Genomic DNA, 16,292 nt, shown 5'->3' with positions numbered 1-16,292 from the left:
AATTGTTTGAAAGCTATTCGACGTCTTGCAATTTTTAAATATAAGTGATTATATTTGTTTTTTTCACAAATTTATTAAGAAAAAAAATTCATAATCACTTATTTTTAAAGGTTACAAATACTATATTAGTTGCTTCATTTTCGTTTGGATAATAAATAAATAAATATATATATATATGCGCACAGGCTACATGGATATATTTCATTCTCTAGTGCATGTTCCCTAAAATATAATTCTAGCTTTACTATAACAATATAATTGATATTTACAATATTGTATTAAATTGTGATATTTGAAAATTATATTTTACTATAATATAGTAATAATAATAAAACAAGTAGGTTTCATGAACTTAATTACCTACATTGAATTAATTGTGTTAGATTTGGGGCAATCTTCCACTGATGGATGTCAAATTTCCGGTCAATGTGTTGACATTATATTCGACAAGGTATTACATTACAAAACGAACGATTAATTTGTCAAATTAATTCATAGCCCATATTTAAGTGTTAATCGACTTGAGATTATTATTATTATTATTATTATTATTATTTTTTTATTTTTTTTTATTTTTTTTTTTAAAAAAAGATTATATGGGGGTTTTTGTGGCCGATATAATTATTGTTTGATGTTGGGCCTATTCAAATTTGAGATTTATAAAGAAATTGGGCTGAACAACGGCCCAAAACTTCTCCGGCGCACCAGGGCATGTATAAATTTCAAACAGGTTCATTTGATTAAACATATAAATCGAGAAAACATTAACTGTTTCAAAAAATAACAAAAATAAAAATAAAAATAAACCTTCAATCATAAGCAAGTCATCCGGCTTCAGAACTAAAGGTCTCGGCTCTTGAATCTCTCTCTCTCTCCAAATTCTCTCGCTCGCTCGCTCGCTCTCCAATCCTCTCTATCAGGTAATTGATTTTATCACCACTTTCAGATCACACTAAAGACTCTGTTTTTTTTTTTTGTCGATTTTTTCCCTGTTTTTACGCCGTGATCAGTGATAAATGTGCAAGTGTTCCGTCTGTACATGATTTCTTGCTTTCGTTGATCGTGAATGTGTGTTTGTTAACTTCTTGTGTTTTTGCATTTAATTTCTCAATCCACGTGACGCTTTGTCTCTTTGATTTTGTTGTTGATACGTATCTCAGTTAGATCTGCTGGTGGATTTCGTTAACTCCATCCATTGGTTAACATTTATTCTTTACTTTTGAGATTTATGTCAACTTTCAAGCGTAAAAGGTTCTCATCTTTTTTGCTTCAATGGATTATGATACAATAATTAATTTAAGATTAGGGTTTATGGAAAAGATGGCTTTTTTCATTGTTTGTTGCTAGAGATGCTTTGTCTCTGTTTATTGCTATGCTACGCAGATCTTGAGTTTAGTGGACCCTACTTTGTGTTGTTTTGTCCGGATGAATCATAATCCTCTGGTTAGTGTCCGGTTTAAGGTTGTGTATTTTTTTAGAAGATAAATAACTTACTTTCGGAATTGAAATTTTATCTCCAGCAAACGGGAGAAAATGGTAGAAGTGCTTTTTTTACTTGATCTTTCTGAATTTAGATTTTTCGAGAAATAAAAATGGAATTTTGGTTCTCATTTAATTTGCAGGTGACCATAAAGTATATACACAATGAATTATAGTTGATTAGAGCTAGAATGATCAAAACGCCGATCATGTTAAGCTATATGTAATCTGTTAGTTGTCTCATAAAGATTATGCACCAAACTATAGCCAAAGATATGTGAAAGAGCTTTTTAGAGATTGAGTTTGGCCCTTACTATTTCTGAACCCATTTTGACTTTGATTTTATTTGCTTTTTCAAGGAATGGCTATGCATACTGTGAGTCCTTTGCCTGCTCCCAGTGCTCAAGTGGTCGGAAATGCTTTTGTTGAGCAGTATTACCAAATTCTTCACCAGTCTCCTGAGTTAGTTTACCAATTTTACAATGATTCAAGTGTGTTGAGTCGCCCAGATCCTAATGGTCTTATGACGACTGTGACAACTATGAAAGTAAGTTATTATGATTGTCCCAAAAAGCAAAAATTAGTTCTTTTCACCTTCATTTTTAGCTTTTTCTCTTCTCTGGATCTGTGTATATTTAAAGATGGTTTTTTTCCTGATGCCATCTGATTTTTGAGAGACTTGTGCTTGTCTTCAACAGCTGTTATTCTCATGGAATGTATTTACATTGCGTGTGTTATACATTTGATGTGGTTAATTGCTACGTAGCATGGATAATGCAGATTTATTTTTTTGAAGTATCGGATACGGATATGATACGGATACGGATACGATACGCAAATACGCGTATCGGACACGGGAAAAAACGTGTCATTGACTTTTTTGAAGTTTGACCAGTCGGATACGGCTAAGATACAGCGAGGACACGGCTAGGATACGGCTAGGACACGTTTCCGGATACGTTTGGGCTCAATTGCAAAAAATTTAAAATTTCTAGGGTTAAATTGAAAAGCAATAAGACTTCTGAGGACTATTTAATAAATATACTAAAATTAATTGGGCCTAAAAAGCCCTAATTAGTAGTCTTTCTTCTCCGATTATTTTTCTGCCCAGTGCGTCTTTCTATCATCATCGTCCATCTATCATCAGTCATCCCAAATTCCCAACACCAGTCGGCAGTCGCTGTCCCTCGCCGCCGCTCCCCTCTGCTCGCCGTCGCCTGCTGCTGCACTCCAGTTTCTGGTACGTTTTTTTTCTTATTTTCCTTCTGAAATCAGTGCCCACTGCCCAGATTATTTTTTGCTTTTGGGATGTATCTTCTTAATTGTTGTTTCTAGCAGAAAAGTCTTGATTGATATTGTACAGCACAGTAGGCACTAGGTTGTACAATAGGCACTAAGCAGTAGGTTGTTGCTTTGTTGGAAAGTCTATTGATCGATATGTTTGTATTATTTTCAGCCTATTTGTCATGGAAAGCTTTCAAAATGAGAGTGGACGGGAGGATGATGATGATTATTCTCCTTTGTGGAGATTTGTAACCAAGGTGGAAAAGAGAACTGGAGGAGGAAATGTCACTTGGATATTATGATTGATGAAATATGGTTTTCTACTCTATGGATTTTAATTTCTAATACTAAATTTATATATATTTAATATTTATATATTATTTAATGTTCGTCGTATTCTAGCCGTATCTTGTCTTATATTTTCAAAATTTGCCGTGTCGCCGTATCCGTGTCGTGTCCGATACGCTACTACTCGTATCCATGCAACATAGGTTAATTGTGCCTTCAATAATTCTTTACCATGTGCTTGTTCATAAATTCCTTTCATTTCCAATTTATCATGCACCTTACATCAATGTGTAGAAATTTTTTGGCCACAATACTGATGTACCGTTCGATCAATTGCCAAAGATTCACTAAATTGTCATTGTTTAACGTGCTCCGATGGAGAAAGGTCTTTTCAAACATGGCATAAGTAGCAGATATAAGTGATTTCAGTCTGTACTATAAACCTTCGTTATGTTTTTTGTTTCGCAGAGCATTAATGATAAAATTTGTTCCTTGGACTACAACAACTACAAGGCAGAGATAAAGACTGCCGATGCTCAGGATTCATACAAGGATGGAGTGATTGTCCTAGTTACTGGTTGCTTGACTGGAAAGGACAACCTGAGGAGGAAATTTTCACAAACCTTTTTTCTTGCTCCTCAAGATAATGGGTATTATGTTAAAAATGACGTTTTTCGGTACATGGAGGAGAGTGAACCAGACGTCAGTGAAGTGACAAACGGAGTAGGTGGCTCAACATTACATTCTCTCACCCAAGATCCAGGTTGGCTATGTAACTGTTTCAAATGAATTACAATATGATCTTACAATCACTTTTTATGACTTTTTCATGAACTTCATTTTTTTCAAGAACCTGCTCAAGTGGTTGATCCGCCCACCTCAAACCATACAGCTTCTCATGCAGAGGAAATTGAAACTTTGGAGGAAAAACCCATTGTCCAAGAGGTTGATGAAAAACAAACTAGTCATGACAGGGATATTGTTATTGAAGCTAAATCTCATCCTGATGAGAATCACGTATCTGCGAATGCAGAATCAGATGCTTCTGCATTTGAAGATGATGCTCCAAAAAAATCATATGCGTCAATTGTGAGCTCACAAACAAAGAGGGGTCCGACCAAAGTTTATGTCCCCGCTAACACTGCAAGATCTGTAAAACCTGAGAAACAAACTGTTATTCCAGCTTCTGAATCATTGGGCACTGAAGCATCTGCCCCTTCAGCTCCTGTTGATGCCCCTGAAAGCAAAGATGACCAGGACGAAGGTATTTTTTCCTTCACAGTCATATCGGCTCATTGAGTAAGAGCAAGCCTTGTGGGCCTGAATGCATGAGATTTTGGAAAACAGTTCTTGATATGAAGCGAATTGTTGCTTATCTGAAATCTTTTTTCTCCGAAAGCAGTCATTCGAAATATATGTATTTATATTTTTGCGTTATTCCTTTCAGTTGAAGGTCACTCCATATATATCCGCAATTTGCCTCTGAATGCAACAGTTGCTCAGCTTGAAGCTGAATTCAAGAAATTTGGGACTATAAAGCATGACGGTGTACAAGTCCGAAGTAATAAGGTTGATTTTACCATCACTTTCTTTGCTGTATCATTCTAGTTGTCCAGCTTGTGTTGATACTCATGTCGTCTATTCTTTGTATGCAGCAACAAGGATTCTGTTTCGGCTTTGTTGAATTTCAGGATGTTATCTCCATGCAAAATGCAATTAAGGTCGATGCTCTTTGAACTTGTTCTTTTATTTTGATTTGCTCTCAGATTGATAGTATGTAGTCTGTTACAGCCTTAACCTTTATTTCATACATGCAAAATCAGACAGATCTAGAAGTTTTGAGTCTTTGAATGCTCTGATTCACGAATATGCATACTTATATCCTATTGCACTAATTTGTTTCTTAGAGAACATGTGATCTTAAGAACTCTTATGACATATCCCTCGATTACTATGTACTGATAAATAATTTACTCTTCCAGGCTTCTCCTATAACAATTGGAGATCGTCAAGCTGCAGTGGAGATAAAGAGGACTACAACTCGAAGTGAGTCATAGCCATGCTAAAATTATACTTGTGTTATTCTCTCTTTTCCAGGAACTTGTTACATTTTAATGGTTGTTACTATGATATATTGATGATGTTATTGTGACAGTTGGCACTGGGAGGGGTCGTTTCAATTCTTCACGTGGAGGGTTTCGTAATGACAGCTTCAGGGGCCGTGGAAACTTCAGTGGTGGTCGAACCTATGTGAGAAACGATAGCTTCAGGGGTCGAGGGAACTTTAGCAGTGGACGTAATGGAGATGGTTATCAACAAGGAAGAGGGAGAGGCAATCGACGTCCTGGCCTGAGTCAGAATACTGATTCAACGTGAAGTTTGTATTTTAGATATATGGGCAGCAATTTTGACACAGTTTTTGTTATTTTTTGGCATCAAATTCCAAGGAGTGAAAAGTAGTAACAGTTCAGTTATTCTTTCTAACTGTGTAGAGGAATTTTAATTTCAATAACTTAATCATTTTGTTAGATGGCAATTGCTTTTCCGCTTCGTTTGTTACCTTTACTGCAAATGTTAAAAAGTTATGGGTTACTAACCGGGAAACCCAGCGTGGAGTGCAAACGTTGAGTAGAGAATTTGTACGATTCGTGTCGTTCTATAATCTTATGGTGCTCAGTTTTAATTATATAACTTAAGTTATATAAAATGCGTCCCACATAACATGCCAGAAGATGGCATTGGACATTTGAAATTTTAATAGAATTTATGCACATAATTCATGTTTTAAGTTTACCATCCATTGATGATGTAAACGAGAAAAGTTCTTCTCTTTCATAAACACGTTACACGTCTCTCACTCTCTTAAAAAGAAGCTTGTTTTCTCATCATTTTCAAAATAATCAGACATTAGAAGCCTGGGTTCGCCATGTTACATACCGATAATTGACCCATATAAAGAATCAAAGATGAAAAAATGTATATTTTCATTATCTTCTATCATTGCTCGCACAGGGAAAACAATCACAAAATCAGCTAAAATCATTATGTATATATATATGTATATATATACACAAGAGGAAACAAGTAATTTTCGCTAGCTCTCTTGAACAGATAAAATTCAAGCAAACTACAGATGCTCGTACACCCGTATCAGAGATAAGAATACTTGCAATAAATAACCCTGTTTTTGGGTATAGTTTTTATTCCAAGTAAGGGGAAAAAAATTCAAGTATACAACTAAAAGATTATCTGCATCATTTAAGCCCCTAAATTATATGACAAAAAGGCATGTTAAAATGGAATCAAAGCTACACTACAATTTACAAATACCTACAAGTCATTGAAGACTAAATTACAAATTTACGGATTAGCTTCTACCTGTGGATTGCTACATCAAATAAACCAATTCCTCTATATAACACTACCAAGATGGAGGCTGAAGCTGTTTAAGCCGTCTCACCACTTGCTTCATCGTTGGCCTGTTAGAAAGGGATTCCACAGTGCACACCACGGCCAAGTGTAGCACTTCAACCAAATCGTCGTGCGGCCCTGAATCCCACAATCCAGATGCAAAGAACTCTTTGGCCCGTCCTTGACCCAACAGCATGCTTCCCCAAGCAACGATGTTGAAGCCATTTCCATAGGATGAAAACGAGGGGTCCAATAGTTTCTTGTCGGAAATCAACTCAAGAAGTACAACCCCATAGCTATAGACATCAGCCTTGTCAGAGACACGGCATGTCATTGCATATTCTGGAGCTACATATCCAAATGTTCCAGCTACACCAGTTGTTGCGTGAGTTTCTGAAGTTCCGAGAAGCCGGGCTAGTCCAAAATCAGATAAATAGGCATTATATTCCTCATCCAACAGTATATTGCTAGGCTTCACGTCTCGATGAAGAACTCGCGGCACACACTGATCATGTAAATAGGCAAGTGCCCGAGCAATGTCCAAGGCGATCTTGTGCAGTATCCTCCAATCAACAGCTCTACCTGATCGTTCATGTATAAATTTTTCAAGATTGCCACCTGGTAAATAGTTATAAACAAGAAACATTTCTGTCTCACTGGCATGATATCCTATCAAAGTGACAAGATTTTGAAGGCGAAGCCTTCCGAGGGTTTTGATTTCTGCATCAAATTGCTGGACACCTTGGAAACGACCTAATGCAAGCCTTTTTATAGCCACTAAGATAGCAGGAGCAATCTCTGCTTTGTATGTTGCACCAAAACCCGCTGCCGATACAGTTGCTGGCGTTAAAAGTACCAGTAGCAAGCACCACATTCTCGAATGTTAGAGGAACCCCAATGTCAGTAAAGACTATCACTTCCTTTCTGGAAGTTCCACTAACTCGGGACCTTGGTTTCCACTTTCTAGTATAACACAGTAGGACAATAAGCGCAATAAGCACTGAGACAATGGCTGCAGCGGATGTTATAAAAGCAACTTCAATTGAGTTCAACCTACTATCGCCCCCATTTTTGTTAGGAATTGAAGGAGAAGTATCATTTTGTGGATTCCCAGTTCTTCCCTGTTGATCAGCAAAAGATGAAGATAAAGAGGACATGGGACAATGAAGCAGAGGATTCCCAAGATAGCAATTGCACTGGATAAAATTATTGTTCCAAGGCACCGGCCTAGACAAATTATTGAAGGACGCATTAAACATTGACAGAGAGGAGACATTTGACAAGTCGGGGGGGAGCTGCCCAGTTAGCTTATTATTGTTCAAAAGAAGGATAGTTAAATTCCTCAAATTTGAAAGATCTTTCGGAATTTCACCAATTAACGAGTTCCAAGACAGATCAAGGACTTCCAGAGAGTATAATTGCCCCCAAGCTTGTGGGGATCGAACCATTTAGGTCATTTCCAGACAAAGAAAGATACCGGAGATCCTTAATCTCACCAAGTGTACTAGGAATCGATCCTTGAACAATGTTCCAGCTCAGATTTAGAACAGAAAGTGAAACTAAACGGCCAAAGCTAGGAGGCAAGCTTCCAGCTATTTTATTACTAGAAACATCCAGGAGGCTCAAAGACCTGCACGTAGTGGCAATATCAGTTGGAATTTGACCGGATAGCCCATTGTCAGTAACATTAATAATTGTCCCTTTCACTTTATGACACTTCTCAAAAAAGGCTCCAGGAAATGTTCCAGTAAGCTTGTTCCTGCCGGCAAGAAATGCATAAACGCTGTGATTACCTAACCTTTCTGACGCAATAGGCATTGACTGCACAGGGCCAGTAAAGTTGTTAAAACCAAAATTATGCAATATTACAAAACTACCATCAATACCAGCATGCGGCAAAAAGTCTTCAGTTTTAGTTCTTAAACCAAAATATGATACATAGGCAGAGAACGGATCATAAGGCTCAAAGGAATCCTCTTGATTGGATTAAATAGGAGAACAAAATCCAAATTTAAATTTTGGAATTGAACCTGACAAAAAATTTCCACTGATATCAAACAGAGTCATACAGGGAACCGGAATTTTATCATTTATCTCCCCACTAAGTCTGTTTGAGCTCAAATCAAGAAAGTTCAGCTTCTTGCAATTGCCAAACCCTTTAGAGATTTTCCCAGTGAAAAAATTCTGAGCCAAGTTCAACATCTCCAGATTATTGCATGGACCCCAACTAGAAGGAAAACTTCCTTCCAAAGTCGCTCGTGGAGCCCATAACATCCTCAAGCTTGAGAGACTCGTGATTCCTGCAGGAATGCTACCGCTGTAAAAGTTGAATTCATCAGCTGTAAAAGGCAATTTTACAACTTTAGAACTACTGTCTAACCGGGAAACATTCGGAAGAGGATCCCATGAGTTTGACAAAATGAGGACTTCTAATTTTGTACAATTTCCAATCTGACTTGGTATATCACCATTAAAATTGTTTCTCGACACATCCAGCACTTCGAGTTGACGCAATTGACCAAGTTCACTCGGAATAATATCCTCCAACGTGTTAGAGTATAGCAGAAGGGTCTTCAAAACCCCACAGTTCCCAAGACTTTTCGGTATAGATCCAGATAAATAATTGCCGGAAAGATCCAAATGTTCAAGCTTCCAACAATTATCCCCAATCTCAGCAGGAATCGATCCACTAAGTTGATTACACGACAAATAAAGGCCCCACAAAAGTCTAAAACCCCCTAAAAATCCTGGAATCGATCCGTTAATCTGATTGCCAGCTAAATTCAGTACTTGCAGAGCCGCACAATTTGATAAGGAACTGGGTACCTCCCCGACAAGCTCATTGAAACCCAAGTTAAGCACTTTCAAATTCATCAATCCACTAAAAGAAGCAGGCAATGATCCAGAAAAAAAGTTCCCTTCGAGGTCAAGAACCTCAAGTTTTTCCATGTCCCAAATCTCCACAGGGATTTCAACATTGAGTTCGTTGAAAGGCAGAGATAAAATCTTAAGCTCACTCAGCTTAGCAGCGGCCACAGACAGTTTACCCAATATTTTAACTTTACTATGGCGACCTAAACAAAGCCTACTAATTCCAAAACCGTACAGTGGGAATTGAGAAATTCTTGCACAAGAAAAAGAATTACCTCCACCGGTGAGATTCAAGGCTACGACCCGAGAATTCGAATCACAAGAAATCCCGGGCCACGAGCAGTGATGTTGATTTTCCAAATTCCATGCATCCAGAGCTCCGTTGGAATCTGAAACCGAATCTTTGAAGGCCAAGAGTGCAGATTTATCGGAATCGGAGCCCGAAACTCTAACGAAAAACAGAACACAGAAAAAACTGAAGAACTTCAACGGTTTGTGAATATAGCACCATTTCACAACAGAACCCATATCCCGAAAACACCCGGACCACAACCCAAACCCTAATTCTGGGTTTAAAGCCTCCTCTAATACAAATAAATTATCCCTGTGCCAAAAAGATTCTTTCTTGGCTTGTTCAAACCAGTTGCTATTCCCATTTCTTTTTTCCTCTGATTTTTTTTCCACAGGGGAGTCAATGCTGCTGCCGGAGGTTTATTCCCCTCCATAAAGTTTACTTCCCCTCTCCATAAAATGACATGTGTCATTTTTTTATTTAAATTTTGTTTCTTTTCTCTTTCTTCATTTACTCTCAATTCTCTTTTTTCGATTCATGAGATTTTTTACTATTATTTGTTTCATACTCTTATTTTTTCCTTTTTTTATTTTCTTATTTCTTATTTATTATTTACTATGGTTTTTTATTCTATAAAAATTAATACTCTTAGGCACCGTTTGGTACAAATGATAGGATAAGTATGAGATACATTGTACAAGGATAACTAATGGATAATTAAGATGATTCGATAAAGTATTTAATGTTTGGTATGATTTTGACATGGATGATTAAATTTGTGTATTTGATTGTAATGACAAAATTGCCCTCATCATAACAAACTATTATTTTTGTGTTTGTAGTATTTTTATAAAGACTTGTAAATTAACTTATTATAAATTAATTCATTTATATTTACAAAAAAAATAATTGATGCTCGTAATTAAAAATATACTTAAATATTTTCACTTTTTAATAATTTTTCAATGTTTATTTTTTTCAAAAATCAAGCATAATATACTATTATTTTTAAAATAAAAAAGAGAATAACACAACTAACATACAACAATTTCTAAACCAATTGATAACATTCTCCTCGAGAGTCAAACTACCGAGATAAAGTTTAGCAGTCAGTAGCACCAGATTTCAAAAACCAAAGTTATGAGCATAGTATATGTTCAGTCTAGGAATCTCACTATCAAAAAAATTAAACCATAGTTTTCAACCACAAACCTAGTAAGATAACATCACTGCATAGTCTAGCGAATATGTATCGAACTTACTCTTTTTTTAAAAGCTGCTTGATCATTGAGTTTCGGCCCTCGTCAGGTAAACTAAAGAAAAGTGCCAATTTCTTCGGATTCTCCACTAGCTTGTCAGCTACAAACACTCTCTCATCCACTGTCATTGCTGGAATTTTTCCCAAAGCACCGAACACATTTTTAGTTGCATCATGATCATACCCAAGTTTCTTTGAGAGGTCTTCAATGCACACTTTGGTCATCTCATTGAAGTTGTTCATGGAATCCACAATACGATCTTCTACTTCAGCCACTTTTTTGCGTTTTTTGACCAATGATTTCTTACCTGATGTTGCCTCAGCTGAGATTGGGGCTGTTGCAGACATTGAATCACCATTGTCTTCAGACTCACCAAGAATCTTTTCCAGTCCAATATCAATTCCAGCACCATTACAACATGAAAAATATTATTAAATAAAGCATATTATTTGAACAATAATAAAGAGTAAAAGAAAAGTACAGCTGACCTCGTGGAACTTTTAATCCATTTTGTCGATGAATTGCATCTCGAAGTACCCTAGCATCTGCGGCTGACCCTTTCCAACCAGTTAATGCATAAATGAATCTCATTTCTCGATCACAAACTCCCAAGATATTCACTGCTATGGAACCTTTTCTTGTTCTGTATCTGGCCTTTTGGTGATTAGGCACGTGGACATTTATATATGTTCCATCCAAGGCCCCGAGACAACCCTACATGGAAAAAAATACGTTTGTCATCATATTTTCACAATGATGTTAAAAAATGTAAAGAATCACACCTTAAACCATTTCCACGTTTCGCTAGTGCAATTTTCATCAACAGGAGCAGGCTTTGCGAGAAGTATTGGATGTAGCTTTAGGACTGATTTAAGAACTTGGTGAAAATGAGTGCTGACCGTGTGACCACTACGTATATAGTTATGACTTATGATTCTATTTTTTTTATGATGAGCTAATATGGACAAAAACATAGCTACCTTCTCCTCAACCCTGACATGTCTTGATTCTACAAGCCCTCCAACATGTATCAACAAGTAACATAATCTTGCAAATGCATTATGATTCATCCTCAAATTGATGATACATTGTGTATCTCCCATTTCAACAATCATATGCAAATGATTCATTTGGGAATGAAGTCTTCCTATCATGTTATATGAGGCATTTTTTGAACGAAGCCTAGGGTTACGATGTAGTACATACTTTGTATATACTCGTATTAAAGCAGTAAAAAACACGAATGCACGAATAAGTATTTGGTGCAACACTAGAACTACTTGGATGTCCTGATCTTGATTGTTCATGTAACAACTTTTGCCAAATGATAATAAAGAATGTACATCGTTAGTATTTCTATGTCGGATCCATAGTCAACAAAATAATAAATAGCACTAAAAGTTGTAGCCAACATCACAACACAAAATAATATAAAATTACCTCGAACACACAAGTTACCTCACATGACACAAACAAGAAACGTGTCATTCATGTAAACTCAGCACATAAGCTACAACGCCGCATTGTTATGAATGAAGCTGTCTCAGAAGTAAATCGGAACATAATCTAGACAAGTTTCAACGTTTTTTCTTGCTTTCGAAACTTCATGACCATGATGCTCACAAAAAGAAAGACAATGAGAGCCACAGAAATATGCGAACCACAAGTTACCTCAAACACAAACAAGTTATCTCAAATTAATTAGCAGAACTATTCATATTTCCACACCAAAAACACAAATCCAACCGATAAAACTCCATTCAATGGTGGCTAACACAAATCAACCAAGGAAAAGCATATATCATTTCCGATCCATAGTCTCCAAAAGAATAACACTAATCACAACACGAGATAATATAAAAATTACCTCAAACACACAACAAATTACCTCAAATTACTTAGCAGAACAAAAAAAATCCACGAAAACACCAAAAAATAACTAAAAAAAGAAAGAAAAATGTTCACAACATGCTATTAACAAAAATGGCGATGAAAATATCACCACTCCGAGTCAAGTTCTCCGCCTTTCTTCTCGCTTGTTGATTCCTTGTTCTTCGCGTTATTTCTCTCTCGCGCCGCACAAATAAATTCTGAGAAATGAAATGAGTGTTTAGGGTTCAACGGTCTAGGTCATCCAGGGGCAATAATGTCATTTCATACGATTATTATTTTATCCAGCATTTATCCCTCCAACGCAAAGGGATATTTTCTCCTTGGTTTACCACCATTATCACGGGCCCAATCAATTTTTGTGGGCTTTTAAAAAATGAGCCAAACATGGGTTGAAGTGTGATAATTTATTAATCACTTGGTTATCATGGGTACCAAACTATGCCTTAATCAATTTGGTTCGGGTGATAGGATTGATAATATATGGATAAGTAATGTAATGTAATAAAAAATAAATTAGAAATGATAGTTAATATAATATTTGATTTGATTGATAAATTATAGTTTATTGATTTGATTGATTAAATTATATATATAAATGATAAATTATCATTTTGTCTTTTTAACAATAAATAAAATATAAATAATATTATTTATAAGGGGTAATATAGTAATTTGAATTCGATGATTTGATTGATGTAAGATAAATAATTAATGATTGATGTAAAATAAATAATTAAGAGATGGATGAATAATATGTCAATAAAAACGCAGGATATGATGAGATAAGTTATGTCGGGATTAACAATACTCCAACCAAACACAGCCTTATTTGTAGATCAAGCAATAACATAGTTATTCCTATAATACTCTATTAATTTTTAGATAATGAAATAAAAACCTAAAATTTTATATGGTACAATTAAAAAATAAAAAACATGTCCCAATTTTAATAAATTCTAATCATAAAAAATCTTGTCTCTTTCAGTTTTTTGCAATTTTAAAATTCTCTATTTAAACACAAAAAATTACAAATGCATACAACATAGTATACATAATTTTATATTGCTTGAATTTGCATAACATAAAATGAATCAAATTTCACTAATATCTGATAGTTTTATACACTACCTTATTTTTTCTTTCTTTCTTTTTTTAAAACCGTACTTCATTGTTTCTTTTAAAATCTTTTTAATTTTAAAATATATAATTTAAAACTCTCATTTTTAACGCAAAGTTACATATGGATTTTATAAAATTAAAAAATTGAAAATAACGATAAAAGTATTTTTTTTTACAAAGATAAAGTTTTTTTTATGTTGGTGATTATAACATTTACAAAAAATTAGAAAATATTATATTAGTACATGAAAATTCTTTGTAACTAGCAATCGTATACATGCGTTGCGTGTGAAATGTAATATATGAAAGTATTAAGTACATGGTAAAAAAATTAATTGAAAATAAAATAAACTTCTTGTAAACAATGACAACATTTTTATGTATCAAATTTCGGAGTTAAAGTTTTTTCAAAAATTTCTTGTTCTCCACGTCCATTTACCTACGACCTGCAACATAATAGACAACAACAACAACGCAAATGAGTGGGAAAAAATGTTATGAAATAAACACTCTCAGTAAGATTCAATCGCGATATAAATGTACAAAATTTAGAGTTCTATAAATATTTGAAATTCGAATTCTATATATAAAGAGTAATATAACCTTTTATCTTCTGTCATTTGGCAATAGTACATCTCTGTAAACGATATTTTTTGTGTACACACCAAGTTGACGTTTTATCTTTTCATCTTTTACCAGAATCTTTGTAGTTTGTTCAGAAACTCCTCTCGAGAGTGCCACGTACAATTGGTCATGACTAAACACATGATTACGAAGAAATATGCCAACATTTGGTATTGTTTGACCCTGTGATTTGTTTATTGTGAGAGCAAAACTCAATCTTATTGGAAATTTCTTACGCGTAAACTCAAACGGCAGTCCAGAATTTTCTTCACTTTTCAAAGGCATTCGACGAAGAAAATATCTGGTACCCTTGTGTGGACCTGTAATGATCTCCCCATCTATAAAGTTTCCACCTAGATTGCGACATATTAACCTTGTTTCATTGCATAGTCCAAGTTCTGGTGCAACATTTCTCAGTAACATAATAGGACAACCTACTTTCAATGTAATTCTATGTGGGGGCAAACCACTTGGACTAAGAGAATTTAAAAATTCTTCTTGGAAAAGGTTGTTATTAACATCTTCCACACTATCCCAAGATACATATTCCTTTTCTTCACCATTAAATTTTGAAATAAGAATGTCATTAATTATGTCAACATCAACATTTTTTTGTGTAATAATTGCTCGACCGACCATATAATTTGCATTGTTGATGTTTTTTGTCATATTCGAAAAAACATAATCAATTAAATGCTGATTGAGTCTTCACCTTCCCATGGTATAACCATTGATTCAGGTATTTTTATAAAATCACCTTTTATAGTATGTTGTAAGTCATCTCCCACGCGTAATAAAAACTGAGAAAATTCCACGTCTGTTGAAGATCTCATATTTTGCTGAAGACGTATTATATTTACACAATTCCAAAATGTGGATCTAGATATACTTGAAGCAACTTGCTCTCTTATCGATCCTCGTTTCACAACCGGTAGTACTTGACGAAAATTTCCTCCAAAAACCATTGTCTTTCCACCAAATGGCAACACATTTTTCATAATGTCTTGAAATGTTTTGTTAACGGATTCAAAAGTGTACCGATTAGCCATAGGAGCCTCATCCCATACTATAGCCGAGGCTCGTCCAATTAACTCTGCGAGATCACTTTGTTTTTTAATTTTACAAAGAGAATATGTTGTTGGTGTAAGTGGGATTTTGAGTCGTGAGTGTGCTGTTCGTCCACGTGGTAATAATGTTGCAGCAATTCCAAAAGTTTCTACTTCAATTATGATTTTCCCTTCCTTTCTTAAATAAGCTAAAATTGAACGATATAAAAACGTTTTTCCTGTCCCTCCTGGACCATCGATGAAAAAAAGTTTTGAATCATGATGCATGACACTTTGAATGATAATGTCAAACGCCATCTTTTGTTCAGGATTAAGTTTCTGAATAGATATCAAATCTTCATCTAGGATTTGAAAGGAAATCTCATCTTCAATTATCCTAGGAATTGGCGTATCACCCATAAACCCAGCACTTATCGATGGTAAATCAAAATCATCGAGCTTTTTTTTTATGATGATGTAACAATTTTCTTAGTTCAAGTAATAATTTATCAGTGATGAAAATATTACTAGATGAAGTAGATCTACCTAAATCATCGGACATATGTGGGTGAAATTCATGATTCATCCCAAAGTTCTCTTACTCGTGTTGGTTGACAGAAAAATAATATTGAGACAAATAACCTTCTTAATGGAGATGGCATTTTGATTGAACATGCTTCTTGTAGACACTGGCGAACATAATCATCATGTTGATGTAGTCCTCTA

General features: G+C 35.1%; 3 protein-coding genes and 1 pseudogene across 3 annotated transcripts; 1 reads left to right on the top strand and 3 right to left on the bottom strand.

Annotated features, from left to right (window-relative positions):
• Window positions 1-780: 780 nt before the first annotated feature.
• LOC140887780 (nuclear transport factor 2) lies at window positions 781-5,661 on the top strand. The gene is made up of 8 exons (XM_073295251.1): window positions 781-920; window positions 1,839-2,026; window positions 3,520-3,814; window positions 3,902-4,315; window positions 4,499-4,620; window positions 4,707-4,772; window positions 5,034-5,097; window positions 5,207-5,661. Exons 2-8 carry the CDS (start codon window positions 1,841-1,843, stop codon window positions 5,425-5,427), a joined length of 1,368 nt encoding a protein of 455 aa, XP_073151352.1. The 5' UTR covers window positions 781-920; window positions 1,839-1,840; the 3' UTR covers window positions 5,428-5,661.
• A 576-nt stretch (window positions 5,662-6,237) lies between these two features.
• On the bottom strand, window positions 6,238-10,041 carry LOC140887433 (LRR receptor-like serine/threonine-protein kinase RPK2; annotated as a pseudogene).
• A 4,461-nt stretch (window positions 10,042-14,502) lies between these two features.
• LOC140889944 (uncharacterized) lies at window positions 14,503-15,189 on the bottom strand. Its single transcript, XM_073297689.1, has one exon. The coding sequence runs from the start codon at window positions 15,187-15,189 to the stop codon at window positions 14,503-14,505; it is 687 nt and encodes a 228-aa protein (XP_073153790.1).
• A 20-nt stretch (window positions 15,190-15,209) lies between these two features.
• Window positions 15,210-15,986, bottom strand: LOC140889942 (uncharacterized). Its single transcript, XM_073297687.1, has one exon. The coding sequence runs from the start codon at window positions 15,984-15,986 to the stop codon at window positions 15,210-15,212; it is 777 nt and encodes a 258-aa protein (XP_073153788.1).
• Window positions 15,987-16,292: the final 306 nt, after the last annotated feature.

This window comes from Henckelia pumila, chromosome 3 (assembly GCF_033568475.1).
Source record: "Henckelia pumila isolate YLH828 chromosome 3, ASM3356847v2, whole genome shotgun sequence".
NCBI lineage: Eukaryota > Viridiplantae > Streptophyta > Magnoliopsida > Lamiales > Gesneriaceae > Henckelia > Henckelia pumila.
This window is presented reverse-complemented; position numbering and strand designations above follow the sequence as displayed.